Raw genomic sequence first — 16,623 nt, forward strand, 5'->3', positions numbered from 1 at the left:
ACATACAAAGAAGACATGAGTTTACATTGCTATGTTTTTTCCTCAGGAAATATGCACAAAAATACAACATTGACCGCAGAGATACATAATATATATACATATATAATATGTACTATATACAAATTAAATTATGAGAAAATTTTCGGAAACACAGTCGCCCAAAAAAGGTTCACACACTTTTCGTTCTCGTTCTCTCAATTAACTGTACAAACTAAACAAATAAACCACAAAACATGCAATTAAAGTTATAGTTCAACAACATACATATAATCATAATAACTGCTGAACTGCATAGGTTATGTAACTTTACAAGAACAAGAATCCAATGAGGTTGAGTTAATTCGCACCCCCAAGCAATTACAAAATATGTATGTTTAAAATATACACGAAGGCATGTTTCTATGAAGTAACAGGTATTGAACTTATTTAGAGAGTTGAATTGAAAATTGTAAATGTGCCGAAAACTTGGCTGAAAGAGCGGATCATCGAAATGTCCGGGTCTGTAGGCAAATGCGAAATGGTCCGCATGCGCAAATCGCATCAACGGAAACTCATTGGCAACGCTTCGCTGATTTTTTGCCTTCAACCCAGTTCGGCGCGTTCGTGACCACACGGCGTGTTATTGTTGTACAACATTTACTATTTCAATTTCATGTCAAAATCGGCGAAAAATATAAAAGAATGGTGCGGTAGCAATAGCGAATTCTGGCAGTGTCTAACCCCAAACAATTGCGAAATTTATACTTTTTTCGCGCAAATATTATTCATTTGTTTCGTTTTAGGCTCGGTAAATACTCGTATACCAGTTACGCTTCGCCACGCCACACAATCACGATAAGTTAATTTCTTCTTAAATAAAAAAAAAACTGCATAACTGAAAAAGATATAAAACGAAGGCAACCCATCCGCGAGTGCGATGAATGGAGCCAAGTAGGGGTGTGAGTGGTTAGCGGCGTAAAGGCAGAGTAAAGCACTGTCATTGTACTGCAATGCGCTACGCAAACAGACTTTTGCGCTTTCTACAATTATTACTGCTCCGATTTCAAAGTTAATTGCTGCGGTAGAGACCGAACGAATACTAGATACATATATACCGGATTTTCAGCGAGAAGCTCGAGCAAAGCATCGCTGCTTACATACAGATGGTTTGTGAGTATGTTTGAGCCCGTTTAAGTTTAGCTCGGAGGCTACTCTTCCGATTCGTTCTACAGTTTCGAGGTCTACTTTGAACAGCTAATGGCTTTAAAGCGGTTGCTATTAAAAAAGTTGTGTAAGGTGGCATCGAAGATAAGATACCCTGTATAGGTTCTGTAATTTACATTCGGTAGTTTCAATTGAAAAAGTAAATAGAGAAAGTACCATCTTCTGTTAGAGTGTACAGCTACTGGCGTACGCCGATGATATCATTGGCCTCAACATCCGCACCGTTAGTTCTGATAGTGAACGAAGGCCAGACGAAATATCTCCTGTCAACAAACAAACAGTCGTCGCACTCGCGGATTTTCTCCCAAGTCAATGTTGACAGTCATAGCTTCGAAGTCGTACATAATTTCGTTTATCTTGGAATGAGTATTAGCAGCAACAGCAATGTCAGTCTTGAAATCTAAGGCAGAATAACTCTTACCAACAGGTGCTACTTCGGACTGAGTAGGCGAAGTAGTAAAGTCCTCTTTCAACGAACAAAGCCCAAATTTTTAAGTCACTCATTATTCCCGTCAGAGGCAGACGCTCGGACGATGACAACTTCTGATGAGTCGACATTACAAGTTTTCGAGAGAAAGGTTCTGCAGAAGATTTATGGTCCTTTGCGAATCGGCCACGGAAAATATCGCCATCGTTGTCCGAATGGATGAAAACATTCCAGCTCTGAAAGTATTCGACTTGGTACTCGCCGGGGAAAGCAGCGGAAAGGGAAGACCTAAACTCCGTTGGTATGACCAGATGGAGAAGGACCTGGGCTTCACTTGGAATCTCCAAAGCGAAAAGGAAGAACGCGCGCTGTTGTAAACTCGACTATAACGGTAACCGTAAGCGGACACCGCAATAAAGAAGAAAAAGCTTCAATTTGAAAATAGTGATTTGTTGCGAATTAAATACAAGAAAAAGAAATTAAGTTATGCACCAGTAAAAGATTATTTGGTAGAACCGACATAATTGTTCTTTCGAGTTCGAAGCGAATACTTTCCACCGAGTAACTGCATTCGCTCCACTTTCAAGGTAAATCTATTGAAATTCGCTTCTATGCTATAAGTGAGAATTAATGCGGCAAAACACCGATAAAGAGGTAAATCACCGCCACAGACGAGATCTCACGAACACGCACACTTTTTTTCATATCACAAGCAATTTTATGGGAAGACATTAGAGTAGAAAGGGTGTACCAGTAGGCAACAACATGCATAAATATATATGATAAAAAATAATAATAATATAATTATGTGTGCGTGTGTATGTGTGTATGTGCAGCAGCTCAGTAGGGAGACATTAGAAAATTTCTCATATGGAAACACCTGAGCATGTAAGATTGCAGGAAATCTACTGTGGCGTAACATCATTAAAATTAATTCAACTCACCGCCTAGTGCATCGCCTTTTCTAGTCCAGTATACATAAACGTATGTGTGCGTGTGCGTGGTTGCTTGACTGGCACCCGGTTTCTTCGTAGATGTGTAGATAGGCCGGTTGATGGACAATCAGCAACACATAAGGCACACAATAGGGCCACGCAGCGGCAACGGTGTATTCACGGGTGCATATATACATACATACTTATGTACATATTTGCTTCGCTACTTGCAAGGGGAACGGCTTGAATCATCACCGGAACCATTGCTGGCCAAGTGAAGGGTCTCAACGCACGGTCAAGGTGGGATTTATGTTATTACACACTTGCTAATGATTTCTGGAGTACGTGCGGATTAGCCTCCGTTGTATGTATGTATGTAAGTGCGGCATGTAAAATGTATCTCAGTTTTTGGCTCACGCTTCGTTTGGGAGCTAATACTGCGATTTGCGTGTTAAATTATCCCAGCCAATCTTACTGCAGGCATAATTCAGATATTCATAACAGCGACCAATATCTCAAACTGATAGATGCCTCCTTAGATTAGAGACTGTTTGTTAAGGATAAGGATTCTTTCAATTTTTGATAAACATTAGAGGCTTGTCACTTTCCATCATGCGCGTTTATTCAATATTTGTCGTTTAGACTCATTGAGCTAGATTATATTCCATTTCCCCTGAGCAGAACTTTGACAGAGCAAATATGCACTAAATCAGTTCATGATGTGTATGTATTAAATTATTAAATTCAATTGCCTTTATCTCTTTGTTCATGTACGAGTATTTGTGATTTACTTTATATGTATATTCAAATGAGTTCTCGGGCACTCAACATCTATGCAGAAGCTTGTGATACACTCTTAAATGAAATATTTAGCATATTACAAAGTAATATTGACGTTTCCATGCATCTTAAGCATATGAGAGCTGTCCGTTAAGTGTTTAATCTGGAAAAAATGAAACTTTGACAAGTAAGGAAGCACAAAGTTCGTTTGCAACCGCACATTTTATGCTTTGCAACTTTGAAGAAGCAAAGCAAAGGGAAATAGCTTAAGATGGAAACCGTCAACTAGAGGAAAGATATCTAAGCAAAGCTAGGAAAGTTTCAACTCTATAATAGTTGAATCTCCCTAACTCGAATCACCATAGCCCACACAAAAACTTCGAGTTATGGAGGAAATCTGTATTAAATTGACTTCGATTGCCAAATCATGTATTCGAGTTATGGAAGTTCAACTGCACATCATATATGTATATATAAGTCATGCACTGACCGACATATATGTACATGGAGAAAGAACAAAGAAACGTTGTTGGCAACTTACAAGGCAATCCTAACTACGCTCTACCAATATGATCGCCTGGATGCAGTGAAATGCAGACGAGGAAGCTCCAGACCTGTCAGAATACTGCACTTCGGACTACGACAGGATGCCTCCTATCGAACACCTTGCAAAGTGAGACCCCTATGCTGGCAGTTAATGAGTATTATAAACTTCTCTCTAAGCAGAGCCCACTGGGACTTTCGCAGAAATCATCATTGCAGTAATCTGCTTGAAGCGCAACCGCCTTCTAGGAACATCAAAAGGTCATTGCTCAACAGCCTCGCGGCCATCAGACATTACGCCCACCAGACTTCGGACGCAGCTCACTTCAGACAAGCACTGACCGCCATTCACAGTAGAGCTATCAACACCTTCACCGACTCTCTTTCAGTGAATGGGATACTTGGAGTCAAACCACCATGTTCTTATTTTCATAGAGACATGTTGGCCGATCCGAGTATACGCGGTATAAAGTCATCTTCAAGTGTGAAAATTGTTGTGTTAGATATATGGGAGCCAAGGGAGGTATTGGTCCGATTCAACCCATTTACATCTATATATGTATATCTCACACATTGACCGATAGTTGCGATAAAAAGTCAACTATAGGTATTGGGGTCCAAAATGGGGGGATTTAACAGCTTTTGTTGGATTGGAAAAATTTTGATCATAAGCTGGAACACTCTTAATTGTTCGTGCAAAGTTTTATCCCGTCATTCAACCAAGCCTGAAGTGGGGTGATAATATGTAAGCCGCTTAACATTATTAAAAACTTACTTTCTAGTCGGTAACTCAACTTTTTTTCTGTTTGGTCTGTATATAATTCGGGTTTTTGATTGGATCAACAATCGAATTTTGCTACTTACTGCAAATAGCACACGACACTGCCGAACTCAGCTCTTCCTTAGCTTGTTTATTTACAGATTTCTCACGACGAAAAGAGGCAAGCTTTATCAGTTCCACTAAATAATGTACAAGTATGCTAATAATGTACAAGTATGAAGATTACAAAAGCAATTTATTAGAGATTAAGAATTCGATGATTGAGGCGAAGAAAACACTCAGTCTACCCCTGCAGCTCAACAGAATAATAACATAATAACAACGCGTCAGTAGTGAAATGTCACTGATGCAAACAATGTATGCCGAAATCATTTTGGCGATTTTTACAAGCTTTTGTCTGTTGTCCTCGGCAGAAGTCAGCGAATTTATAATAAAATCAGAGCAGTAAGTACATAAATTTATTGAATTACTTAAAAAAGTCAATTTCCCATGAGATTTTCATTGTAATTATCGCCAGACTACCGCCTGACCTCAACTTTATGCCCACGCTGGGCAATGGACATGTGGGCTATACTGTGTTTGGCGATGCCATCTTCATGAATGGTGTCTACAATGGCGTGGGAGGCAATAGTCGCCGTGCGCGTATCCCCAATTGGCTTAACTTAAGCGTGGCCAAGATACAATACGAGGAATGGGAGCTCGCCATCATACCGGACATGTTTGAACTGCAACTGCAAGATGGTTACTTCCGCTGGCAATTTGCCTATGAGGCGAATGGCTTGCAGTTGAAATTAGAACAACGCACATACCCGCACCGCTACTACAATCGTGCATTGATCTATGAACTTTTCGTGCGCTGCACCGGCGCTATAGGTAAAAAAGCGATGACGTCCGCTAATCACCTGACATGCAATGCACTTCCGCTTCTGATACATATTTGCTTTAATGTGTGCTCTTCATTTAGATCCACTGCTAATCAGGTTGACCCGCAAGCCCGGTGGTGAAAGCGAAGCTTTTGACTTCTCACCATTAGGCAGCACCAACGGTACAGTGAGCTTTAAGATGCTGCAAGGTGTAACCCGTCGATTAGAACACCGAAATTTTCAAACCGAGCCGCGTAAGATTTTCGTGGCATTCAGCGATGATTGGGAGAATGAACGTACCATCGAACTAAGTGCTGGCCAAGAAGAGCTTTATTACCGCTATGTGATTACGACAGACGAAAGCGAAGAGATTGCACGCCAGGAAATGGCTGAAGGTATATACATAAATCTACCATCATAATAAAATGTAACTATGTAATTATTTACAGTAATAAAACTTACTCCGGAGATACTTTTTCAAAGGCACGCTTTAGAGTGGAGAGCATTTTGGAGTGATTTTAATATACAGATTGACGGCAATTTGGAATTGGTGAGATATGAGAAATAATTGTATATCCGTATTCATAAATGAGAATCATCATTGAAGCCTACATACTCGTATAAACATTTTTCAGTCGCATATAGTTAACGCTGGCATTTTCTATTTGGCCAATTCACTGCCATCCTTAAACACAAGCCACCCGAATGGCGCCTACTTTGGACTCAGCCCAACCGGCATAGGACGGGGTCAACTCGACGCCGACTATGAAGGACACAATTTTTGGGATACAGAAATCTGGATGCTTCCAGCCATCACACAGTTCAGTACGCGCTGGGCAGAGGCGCTGCTGCAGTACCGATTTGAGCATCTGCCCGGCGCACGATACAACGCAAAGCAAACTGGCTACCAAGGGGCACGGTAAGTTAAATACTCTGGACAATATTACTTTCTAATTCAATTGATGTAAAGCTATCCCTGGGAGAGCGCCTACACTGGTACAGAAGTGACCAATCCTTGTTGTCCCGAGATTGCCGCCCAGGAAATCCACATCTCGCCCGATATCCTCTTGGCACTGCAACAGCACTATGCAGTAACACATTCCAAGGAGTGGTTATGCCGAGTTGCATGGCCAATCGCGAAGGAAGTGGCCGAGTTTCTGGTTAGTCGGGTCAAAGATGACGGCCGAAAGTTTCATTTGGAAGGTAACACTTTGAAGTAACGGTAGAGCTGATTCGCACTCACAAGCAATTTGTACATATTGCCGTTTGTAGGTGTCATGGGTCCAGATGAAGACCACTCCAATGTCACCGATAATGTCTATACGAACGTGGTTGTTAAGCAGTCGCTAGAGTTCGCAAGGTACAGTTTCGAGTTGCACCTCAGACAATGAATAAAGGTTAATATTGCGTTTTGTACAGCTTTGCGCGTTCTATGTGTGCTTTAGATGACGGTCGGCCCGATGTTTGGCTAGATATCGCACGACGCATGCAAATCTTATACGACGAGAAACTGGATTATCACCCGCAACACTTGGGCTACAAGCGCGGTGAGATTGTGAAGCAAGCAGACGTCGTTCTACTGGGCTATCCCATACAGTATGCCATGTCCAAGTAATAATCATGCACCATGACAATAAACAGTGGAGAAATTAATATTTTACCATATCTAGTGCTACACGGCGCAACGACCTCCTCAACTATGAGGCAGTGATCCGTGAGTCGGGTCCGGCCATGTCATGGTCGATGTTTGCCATTAATTTTTTGGATGTTAAAGATATAGAAAAAGCTAGCTTATATTTCCAAAGGGGCTACAAGGACTATATACGACCGGAGTTTAAGGTATGGTCGTCCACGCGAGGACTGTCATTTGAAGTTAAGACTTTATGTTTGCAGGTCTGGAGTGAGAACAAGAATGGCTTTCAGGGTTCAGCAAACTTTCTTACGGGCATTGGTGGTTTTCTGCAAACAATTATCCATGGCTATGGTGGCGTACGTGTGCAGTTGGCTGGAAATCAGTCCGTAATGGTAATTCAAAAAACTTACCGTCTGCCCACGAGCAAAGGCTTCACGATCAATGGTAAACTTGTGATATATGAACTGCAATCCGAAGTTTGTGGACATTAATTCCTTTTATTTAGGCATTAAGTTCGCACAGTCAAAATTTTCGTTGAAAATTCGTACAAATGGCACAACAACATTAAGCTGTGTGGAAAAAGGTGACTTGAACATTGAGCTATTGGCCGACTCCCAAAAGTATGCAGTAAATGAGCATTTCTCAAGTAAGTGGTGCACTTCATTTCCAGAACAAAAAAAAACATATTTTTTGTGTTCATTTCAGTCGACCTTACCGGAAGTACAGTTTCCCTCCGCACGATTTAAACAGCAAATGCTTTGTCGTATTGTGTCTGGTTTCATGCATCTCAGTTTTATTGTAGACATTTAGAATAAGTTAATCTACAATACCAGTTTATCTTGTACGACTATTTAATAAATGTTGTGAGCTTTGGGTCCTCTGCGCTTGGTGACCACTTCAAAATTGTCCGTTTGGGCTATTGCAATTTTCGTTTTGGTATTGTAGGAATGCAGACTGGTTAATGGTATTGTGAAAGTTTAGGTTATCATAGGGCTACAATACTTAACGATACGAAGAGTTGAAATAAAGAATTTTACATAGAAAGTCTCCTATTTATATTTGGATATTGTGGCGCCGGTAACAGCAGCGGTTTGCTTGCCGCCGCTCAGTACCACGAACGGTGTCTTCGTTTCCTTTTGCTTCTGCTGCAACATAGTGAGTGTGCCCAAAGGTGTATCTGTGGAGCTCATCGTCTTCATCAACTTTAAATATAAAAAAGGTTTGTGATAAAATTTTCAATTCTCACTTTGGCAGATTTGCGAGTGCTACTTACGCCTTCTTGTTCCATTTTCTTTAAACGTTTCTCGATTTTGTTCTTTCCCGGACCCTTGCCATGGAATTTATGGGACAAATATCGGAAAGCTTCCTTCGAGTTGAGAATACGGCCATTGTCATCAATGTATTCCAACTTCACGTTTGGTTTGAAAGTGTCTTTGTCTTTGAATTCCATAATAGGACCGGCGTGGAAACGATCGCGCCGTCCAAACTTATCATCTTCCCTGAAATTTGCATAAGTATATTTTTATTGCAGTAAATTGAATCGCATAAAGTCTGGTTTACTTACACTGCCGATTTGTCTTCAATGGAATAGTTCTTTGCTTGCAGATGTGCCATCTTTGAGTTGCTTGGCCTATTGTGCTCCTCCTTCTCTAAATAGCCCTTCGAAAGGGCTAAGCGTAACGCGTTCGCCACACCAGCACTAACGTCTGGTTCCTCATCCAAAATGGCAACCTCCTCCAAATTATCGCCCATATCTTCAAATTCGGCCGGCTGTACGACTTCATCTGGATTAACCGAATTCCACGTTCCATGATTAAGTTCCGGTTCATTGTGTCGATCGTTATATCGATCTTCGTTGCCGTCATTCGTTTCGAAGTCCATCATATCATTGGAATCTTCGTCGCGATTGCCAGCCATGCCATAGGTGGGTATATCACCAAGGGTACGACAGAACTCAGCAGTAGCGTTGAGTACAATGTTGCCGTCTGCACCACGGATGCCACCCTCGTCGTCTGCACCATCAACGGGTTCGGTTTTGATCTCATCCTTGATGCTGTTTATATCGATTGGAAGTGATTTCTTGATTATATTCTCTTTTTGTTTCAACTTTCGCGCTTTGGAAAGAATACGTTCAAGGTCATCGTCAGCTTCTTCCATCTTTACTTGTGAAACAGCGTCCTTTGTGTCATCTATATCCATATTTTCTGCTTCCCGATTCCGATCTCTTCGGCTACCTAAGTGCTGCGCCAATGGCTCATCAGTTAATGGAAGCAAGTCTTCGACTTTCAACTTCTTTCTTAGTTTCTTTACTTTTTTCTTCGGTTTCTTGAATCTGTGACGAGAAAAATACCGATTAATTGGGTGCAAAGTTAAAATAATTTTGTTTGCTTTACTTTGTCAACTCAGCCTCAGAATATGTATCAGAAGCAAGTTCGATTCTGGCATCCTCCAAAGTTTCCAAACGCTTTCCTGCGAGTTTTGTTTTTATCTGGAAAAAAATAGTTAACAAGAATTTTAGCATGATTAATTCATGTGGTTACCTCTAGCAATTTTCTACGATGCTCGCGTTGTTCCTCTACGTTATCGCCAATGACAAATTCTTTCCTTTTTTTATTTCCGTCAATATCTTCGTCGTATTTCTCCAATATTCCACGTTCTATTGGATTACCCAGCTCGTCATACTGTTCTTCGTATACGTTGTATCCGTAGCTTAGAGGATTTTGTTTCTTATTTTCAACATTTTTACGATAGCGCTCTTCGTCAATCAAATTCACGTTTATCAGAGCATCTTCTTCTTCGTCCAAAACGTCTTTATCTTTCAGAGTCAGTATGACTGATTTACCTTCAGTGAACTCATCCATGTCGTGTTCTACTCGTAAACCTTTAAGATGCTTATCATTGTAAGCCTTTCGACGTGCTGCCTCTTTTTCTTTTTCTACCAAATCGTTTACGCCAAATTCAGCATCCATTTCTTCAATCATTTTCGCCTAACAATGAAATCATATTTTAAAAAGAATGAAATAAATTCTTTTCTATTTCTATTTTGATACAAACCCTTTTTTCTGCTTCCCTTTTTTCATCAATAACCCGCCGGTTTCGTGATACCCATTTAGATACATCATCCGTTTCTTCGTCAGATTCACCTAATGTACGTATGCGTGCTAATTGCTCCTCCAAGAACCTTTTTTCTTTTCGTTGCTTCAGTTTCTCTCTCATTTTTTCTGCTTCGGCCTTTTCTTTTAAATTCGACGCAGGTTTATGCAAAAATTCTCCCCATTCGTCTTTATAAGATGACAGTTCTTTTTCGCCTGGTTGCACTTTTTTGGCTTCCACAGCAGCTGCGGATGAAGTAGCTGGCTTTGAAGGTCCACTATCTACTTCGAGAGGTTTCAGCCCTAACTTAGCGCGTAATTTATTTGTTTCTTCAATGGAAAGACAATCGCCTGCGCCATTTTCAAGAATAGGTGATGGGGATCTGGTTTCCCGAGCCTGCCGATCTTTTGATTTGTCAACTACTTTCTCACGGTCTCGTTCCCGATCACGGTCGCGATTACTTCTGTCATGTTCAAAACGTTGTTCTCGAGCTCGCTCACGGTCACGTTCTATCCTGTCACGCTCTTTTTCTCGTAGTTCTCGGTCTCTATCTCGAGCACGATCCCTTTCTCGATCTCGGTCTCGATCTCGTTCTCTTTCAATTCGTTCTCGTTCCATATCTTTTTCTTTACGGCGCTCCAATTCCCGTTCCCTTTCATAGCGGTCCCTTTCTTTTTCTCGCTCACGTTCACGAATCCAATCTTTATCCCTTTCCCTATCCTTTTGCCGTTCATGATCCCTTTCACGTTCTACAATTTGCTTTGACAACTGTGGCGGCGGTGGTGCTTCACATTCAATATCACTATCTTGTCCATAAGTTCTTAATGGGTTATCATCAAGAGGTACCTCAACGCAATCAGAACCTAAAAATGAAAAAACACGCTATTAAATCATAAAAATTTTAATTTTGATAATCGCTTTGTACGATGATGTCAATTTCAAAAACGCTTTCAAATAGTGGCGAAACTTTTCATACATTTTCAATATCTGCCGCAAATCTGAAAAATAGTAAAAGAAGAGAAAAACGCGATGATTTATCATAAACACGTAAATGATTGTGTAACTCTTGGAATAGTATAAAAATATATAGTAATTTTTCTTTACAACTTGATTTAAATCGCTCTTTGAATTAATGTTTTCATGCTATTCCAATAAAAACGGACTTGTCCAAATGACGCCGCTTACACTGAGTTACACACTAAAATACTGTGTACAATATATCAGCGCACTACAGTGCACTTACTGTCATCTGAATCCGACTCTTCTAAAGCAATAACTTCTGTACGACGGCGACGTTCCTTTTCACGATCGTGGTCACGTTCACGATGTTTTTTATGGCGATGCCGATCCTTGTGTTCTTTATGCCGTTTGTGCTTGTGGTGACGATGCGAAGATGAACTTTCCCCTTCATCAATTCCTTCAATGCTACGATGTTTGTATTTTTTGTCTTTTTTATGTTTTTTTCCACTTGAAGAAGATCCCATTTTTGTTTATTTGCCAAAAATGCACAAAATTTACAATGTATTCACTGAAGACACCAAAAAATATTTTCTAGAAATCGGTAAACGTTTATGAATACTAGTTTGACGTTTAAGAGAAACAACAAAATGTCAAAGTAGTATATTCGACGATAATATTATTGTGAATATAAAAAATTAAACACCTGGTTTTTATTTTATTATGTTTCGTATGGTTTAATTTAATTTATACATTATGAAATAGAACTATTTTAAAATAATCACTTTATAAAATTCTTATAACGTCAACATTAGACTTACAACAAAAATAGGTTTTAATTTAAGAATCACTTTAAATGTTATTTTAGTGTTTTTCTAAGCTAGCGGCTTGCTGCGCAAATGTCACCTTTAGTGCATTTAGACGAACTAACTCCTCCCGTAACTCTGTGTATTCCAAATATGATAAAGTTCCTTGAAGCAGCATAGCGCATTTAAGTTGTAGCACACGTGCTACTTCTGTTTGTTTACGTTTTAAGGTGCTCACTTTTTTAGATACATCTTCCGATTCCTTGTCCGATTCTGGTGATGGCTTTGAATGCTTTTTAGATTTCTTATGCGATTTGTGAGTTTCTTCTTGTTTCTGTAAAAATATATTTGGATATTTTATTATTTTTATTTCAATTTAAGAAGAATCATTCTACTTACCTTTGATTTGCCCATTTTCAGCATTCACAATAAACAATGTGCCGTCAACACTCATAACCTGTCAAAGCTGTATTACAAAACTGCTTTACCCACAGAGCGGTATCAACGGGAAATTCAAACAAGTCAAACGCGATCATATAGAAACTTATTTACCTCAGTGTTATTTCTTACTAATTTCATAATTAAATGACTTAAATAATATATTTCAGTCAACATGGCAGATGCAAATGAAACATTAAGCATTCTCAATGCTGAGGCACGTAGGCAGATGGAAGCTAAACGAGATAACGAATTGTGCAAGATCAGGAAATTACGTTTGATACTGGATAACTTACAAAAAATAAGAATAAATAAATGGGATTTACCCGATAGTGGTGAACAAGTCGATTATACTTTAAAAATACTTGACGTCAACGACTACTTGCATATGAATGTTGGCGGAGGAGACGACTTTCTTCTAGGTAAAAAAATACTAAATAGCATAGTTCTTTTAATAATATATCATCCATAAATAGGCTTGAAAACTCTTCGAGAGTCCATAAATTTGACTTATACTGAGCGGAAAGCTATACGCGAAGAAATTGTGTCCTTATTACGTTTAAATTTACAACCAATCATTGATTTTGGTAAAAAGTTGAAGGCAGAAGTACCGGATGTATTTGTTGAACTTGGTACGCCACCACCAGTCGGAAAATGTGCCCCCAAAAAGCTCTCTGGATTTAATCAAATAACTTCCTTGGAGTTCCAAAATTGTTCAAATTTGCAGAAACTCGCAGAAGTTCGTAATCGCAAATGTGCTTACCTTAAAGCTGCTGCAGAGTTGAAAATGGGTCCATATTTGGCACATGAATTAGAGCTCTTACATGCCCAAGGAAGACTAACGCAAGAGAAATCCAATATTCTAAGAAACTACTTTACAAATGAATTGCTAGCAAGAACAGAGCATTGCGCGAAAGCACTGAAAGAAGTTGAAAATTATATAGATATGGAGACAGAAAAATATGCGGGAGCTGAGTCAAATTAGTGCACTTTCAATTTTTTTTATCCATATAATAAATGATATACGAGTATATGTAAAATATTAGAAAATATAAGCAAATAACAAAAATCTGTATTGCTGGTCCTCATTAACTAGATGTATTTAACATCCTTGAGTGGCAACACTTTATCCCGCCCATGTCACCGCACGCCTCTTACCCAAAAAAAAACCGGCTTTCAGCTGTCATTGTACCATAAAGTTTGTCTTTTTTTGTTTGTATTTTTGACGCCAACTTTATTTTCACGTAAATAGTTAATGCTCTAAAGCTGAAATAATATCTGAAATTCAAAATGGCCTCTGATGACATAAAGGATAATTCCGAAGTTAAAGGGTCTAGTAATGCTAATAGCGTAGAACCATCTCCGCCACAGGTCACGGAGTCGCCTCCTATAATCGATTTGGAACTCCCTTCAATTATTACAGCAAATTCTTTAGGGGAAAGCGAAGAATCTGATGAAGATAAAGATGAAACAGGAAGTATAATAAGTACGGCGACGACTACTACATCGCGTAGTAAATCACCCAATAACAGGAAGAATTCAAAACCACGAAAAAAGTCGAAAAAATCAGTAAAACCACTTTACAAATATATGTACGTATGTATAGAAAAGCTATTTCCTAGTTTAAAGATGCTAACGACCTGTTTTTGTTAAAGCTGTCATTTGCGCGAGGATCACGGACAACCCTTATTTGGTGCACAGTTTAATCAGCATCTTATTAAGGAGCAGGCAATTTTCGCATCAGTGGGAAAGGATCGTATTTCAATTTACGAGTGTCCACGAGAAAACGAGCAAGGTGGCAACAATGCAACTGGAATAAAATTGCTTCAGTGCTATGCGGATCCTGATGTATATACATATATTTATTACTAAGAAAGCTTATTAAACAATTTATGTTTCTGCAGCCCGACGAGAATTTTTATACATGCGCCTGGTCATACGATCCTGAGAACGGCGATCCAATACTAGCAGCCGCTGGGTATCGAGGAGTTATTCGCATTTTCAATCCATCGAAGCATATTTGCACTAAGCACTACATTGGTCATGGGCATGCAATAAATGAGTTAAAATTTCATCCCAAACTGCCCCAGTTTCTGTTATCGGGCAGTAAAGATCACTCGCTTCGGTTATGGAACATTCAAACAGATGTGTGTGTGGCTATATTTGGAGGTGTTGAAGGACATCGCGATGAAGTGCTTTCTGTTGATTTTGATTTACGCGGCGATCGGATTATGTCTAGTGGCATGGATCACTCACTGAAATTGTGGCGTCTTGATAAACCTTCGATTAGGGATGCTATTGAAAATAGTTGCACATTTAATATCAGTAAAAACGCATCACCGTTTCCAACAATTAAAGAACATTTCCCTGATTTTTCAACACGAGATATTCATCGGAATTATGTAGACTGCGTCCAATGGTTTGGAGACTTTGTTCTTTCCAAGTCATGCGAGAATTCTATTGTATGTTGGAAGCCTGGCAAACTCGAACATGCTGATGTCAAAGCTCAGGATTCTACAACAACAATTATACATCATTTTGACTACAAGGAATGTGAAATATGGTTTGTTCGTTTTGCTTTTAATTTTTGGCAGAAAGTTTTGGCTCTGGGTAATCAGCAGGGCAAAACTTATGTTTGGGAGCTAGATAATTCAGACCCAAATCTAACTAAATGTAGCACATTAGTACATCCTAAGTGCACAAATGCAATTAGACAGGCATCATTCTCCAAAGATGGAGCCATTTTGATTTGCGTTTGTGATGATGGCACCATTTGGCGATGGGATCGTTCAAATTAACTTTTCATTCAAATCTCATAACAAAACACTTTTTACAAGTACATATGTTAGATATAATCATACAAAATCTGTGAAGAGCATATTTTTAACCCTATGAATGTCAATGTAATTCTTATTTATTTTTATGAAATCTATATAAATCTATATAAATTATACATTTCAAAAATGTTTCAAATCAATTTGGACCAACCGGGTCACCGATAAAAGCAAATACGTCTCTGCCATCGAGTGGGTAAACATTCAAACACTTTTTTTCTTCCCAAACTACTTTCTAAGAAAACTTGTATGCATTCTTCTACATTCGTGCACCACTGCAGAGCTTTATAAAGGGGAAATTCATCACCAGCTTTTTTCATTCGTCGTAACGCAGTTCGATAACATTTCCATGGTTGTGGTTCAACAACAAGCAATTCAGCCAGATCGCAAAGTTTCTCTAGAAACAGCTGTAAACCGTCATCGCCATGGTTCAAATGAATCCACATAGTTACCGAAAAACTACAAACCACATCAAAGGTTTTACGATTCCATTTATGTAAATATTCGTTAATTTTACTAGACTCATTTGAATCCATAACATCCAGATGTTCATAACTCACATTTGACGGAAACGCATTTCCAGTTTTAGCTCGCTTCACTAAATCTGAATCTATGTCAACACCTAGTATTTGTATATTACGCTCATGTGTTGTACCAACGCATTCATTTAAAAATGTATACAACAGCTGAGTCAGGTTTCCAGCATTGCAACCAATGTCGAGAACCAAGTAGGGCTCACCAGGTTGGCGATTATCAGTCCCAATCCACACATCGCGTGGTAATAAGTTTAATCGTTGTCCCGCGTTGTTGAAATCATAGTAGTTTATAAAGTTTCCATATTGTACAGCTCCAGGATCATTGTTTCGATATTCCATTATTTATTGGGTAGTTATGTACTTTTGTTTATACAGCTATTTGCATTGACATTTATATACACATATGTATGTATGTAAGTATACTAGCTATATGTACACTCACAGTATGCTTATAATTTGTCAACAGTCAACAGTGAAGTAAGAATAATTTGTATGGTATAAAATAAAATAAATGGGTTTGAAAATAAATGACGCAAATATCACATATATTATAAATTAGAAACGGTAATAAAATAGGTGAGTCAAATGAAAATGTTTAATTTTTTCTTATTTTATTAAATTCAAGCACAACTGCCTTACCGATTCCATTTTGAGGTCATTTGAAGCTCTCTGTAATTTCGCTGTATTGCTGAATAGCCGACGCGTCGTTGTAGCCGTCATTTTGACTGTCAGATTTTAAGCCTCCACTATCTCTTTCTCACACATTACTTAAAACATAAATTATGCAAAGTGTA

At 39.0% G+C, this 16,623-nt stretch overlaps 6 protein-coding genes across 7 annotated transcripts; 3 read left to right on the forward strand and 3 right to left on the reverse strand.

Moving 5' to 3' along the window:
- The first annotated feature begins 4,946 nt into the window (after positions 1-4,946).
- Positions 4,947-8,090, forward strand: LOC108971605 (acid trehalase-like protein 1). The gene is made up of 12 exons (XM_018937786.1): positions 4,947-5,113; positions 5,187-5,542; positions 5,634-5,927; positions 5,982-6,082; positions 6,168-6,451; positions 6,503-6,735; positions 6,805-6,892; positions 6,952-7,143; positions 7,203-7,371; positions 7,426-7,609; positions 7,671-7,811; positions 7,871-8,090. Exons 1-12 carry the CDS (start codon positions 5,007-5,009, stop codon positions 7,909-7,911), a joined length of 2,190 nt encoding a protein of 729 aa, XP_018793331.1. The 5' UTR covers positions 4,947-5,006; the 3' UTR covers positions 7,912-8,090.
- LOC108971597 (U4/U6.U5 tri-snRNP-associated protein 1) lies at positions 7,923-11,841 on the reverse strand. The gene is made up of 7 exons (XM_018937774.1): positions 11,502-11,841; positions 10,220-11,121; positions 9,706-10,152; positions 9,559-9,653; positions 8,730-9,497; positions 8,439-8,664; positions 7,923-8,367 (listed from the first exon to the last, which is right to left on the reverse strand). The coding sequence occupies exons 1-7, from the start codon at positions 11,740-11,742 to the stop codon at positions 8,215-8,217; spliced, it is 2,832 nt and encodes a 943-aa protein (XP_018793319.1). The 5' UTR covers positions 11,743-11,841; the 3' UTR covers positions 7,923-8,214.
- LOC108971647 lies at positions 11,734-12,537 on the reverse strand. 2 transcript variants are annotated; one of them, XM_018937867.1, is made up of 3 exons: positions 12,421-12,537; positions 12,037-12,355; positions 11,734-11,809 (listed from the first exon to the last, which is right to left on the reverse strand). In XM_018937867.1, exons 1-2 carry the CDS (start codon positions 12,442-12,444, stop codon positions 12,080-12,082), a joined length of 300 nt encoding a protein of 99 aa, XP_018793412.1. In that variant the 5' UTR covers positions 12,445-12,537; the 3' UTR covers positions 11,734-11,809; positions 12,037-12,079. The 2 variants fall into 2 exon arrangements, with proteins under 2 accessions (XP_018793412.1, XP_018793403.1); XM_018937858.1 differs by lacking the exon at positions 11,734-11,809 and having other exon boundaries at positions 11,952-12,355.
- LOC108971630 lies at positions 12,530-13,510 on the forward strand. The gene is made up of 2 exons (XM_018937834.1): positions 12,530-12,881; positions 12,936-13,510. The coding sequence occupies exons 1-2, from the start codon at positions 12,635-12,637 to the stop codon at positions 13,442-13,444; spliced, it is 756 nt and encodes a 251-aa protein (XP_018793379.1). The 5' UTR covers positions 12,530-12,634; the 3' UTR covers positions 13,445-13,510.
- Positions 13,511-13,658: 148 nt separating this feature from the next.
- On the forward strand, positions 13,659-15,412 carry LOC108971627 (polycomb protein esc). The gene is made up of 3 exons (XM_018937820.1): positions 13,659-14,051; positions 14,115-14,307; positions 14,364-15,412. Exons 1-3 carry the CDS (start codon positions 13,750-13,752, stop codon positions 15,255-15,257), a joined length of 1,389 nt encoding a protein of 462 aa, XP_018793365.1. The 5' UTR covers positions 13,659-13,749; the 3' UTR covers positions 15,258-15,412.
- LOC108971639 (probable RNA methyltransferase CG11342) lies at positions 15,340-16,482 on the reverse strand. Its single transcript, XM_018937846.1, has one exon. The coding sequence runs from the start codon at positions 16,166-16,168 to the stop codon at positions 15,452-15,454; it is 717 nt and encodes a 238-aa protein (XP_018793391.1). The 5' UTR covers positions 16,169-16,482; the 3' UTR covers positions 15,340-15,451.
- Positions 16,483-16,623: the final 141 nt, after the last annotated feature.

The sequence above is a fragment of the Bactrocera latifrons genome, unplaced genomic scaffold (assembly GCF_001853355.1).
Source record: "Bactrocera latifrons isolate USDA-ARS-PBARC rearing strain unplaced genomic scaffold, ASM185335v1 scaffold_109, whole genome shotgun sequence".
In the NCBI taxonomy this organism is placed as follows: Eukaryota; Metazoa; Arthropoda; class Insecta; order Diptera; family Tephritidae; genus Bactrocera; species Bactrocera latifrons.

Bases quoted from the DNA above. Each gene is read 5' to 3' on its own strand.
- LOC108971597 (XM_018937774.1), bottom strand. From the start codon at position 11,742: ATGGGATCTTCTTCAAGTGGAAAAAAACATAAAAAAGACAAAAAATAC. The intron at 10,153-10,219 runs GTTTGTATCAAA...TTTCATTGTTAG, and splicing joins AAAGGGAAGCAGAAAAAAGG to GCGAAAATGATTGAAGAAAT. The intron at 9,654-9,705 runs GTAACCACATGA...ATTTTTTTCCAG, and splicing joins ATCGTAGAAAATTGCTAGAG to ATAAAAACAAAACTCGCAGG.
- LOC108971605 (XM_018937786.1), top strand. From the start codon at position 5,007: ATGTCACTGATGCAAACAATGTATGCCGAAATCATTTTGGCGATTTTT. The intron at 5,928-5,981 runs GTATATACATAA...AATTATTTACAG, and splicing joins ACGCCAGGAAATGGCTGAAG to TAATAAAACTTACTCCGGAG. The intron at 7,372-7,425 runs GTATGGTCGTCC...TTATGTTTGCAG, and splicing joins ATATACGACCGGAGTTTAAG to GTCTGGAGTGAGAACAAGAA.
- LOC108971627 (XM_018937820.1), top strand. From the start codon at position 13,750: ATGGCCTCTGATGACATAAAGGATAATTCCGAAGTTAAAGGGTCTAGT. The intron at 14,052-14,114 runs GTACGTATGTAT...TTTTTGTTAAAG, and splicing joins AAACCACTTTACAAATATAT to CTGTCATTTGCGCGAGGATC. The intron at 14,308-14,363 runs GTATATACATAT...ATGTTTCTGCAG, and splicing joins AGTGCTATGCGGATCCTGAT to CCCGACGAGAATTTTTATAC.
- LOC108971647 (XM_018937867.1), bottom strand. From the start codon at position 12,444: ATGCTGAAAATGGGCAAATCAAAG. The intron at 12,356-12,420 runs GTAAGTAGAATG...ATATTTTTACAG, and splicing joins TGAAAATGGGCAAATCAAAG to AAACAAGAAGAAACTCACAA.
- LOC108971639 (XM_018937846.1), bottom strand. From the start codon at position 16,168: ATGGAATATCGAAACAATGATCCTGGAGCTGTACAATATGGAAACTTT.
- LOC108971630 (XM_018937834.1), top strand. From the start codon at position 12,635: ATGGCAGATGCAAATGAAACATTAAGCATTCTCAATGCTGAGGCACGT. The intron at 12,882-12,935 runs GTAAAAAAATAC...ATCCATAAATAG, and splicing joins AGGAGACGACTTTCTTCTAG to GCTTGAAAACTCTTCGAGAG.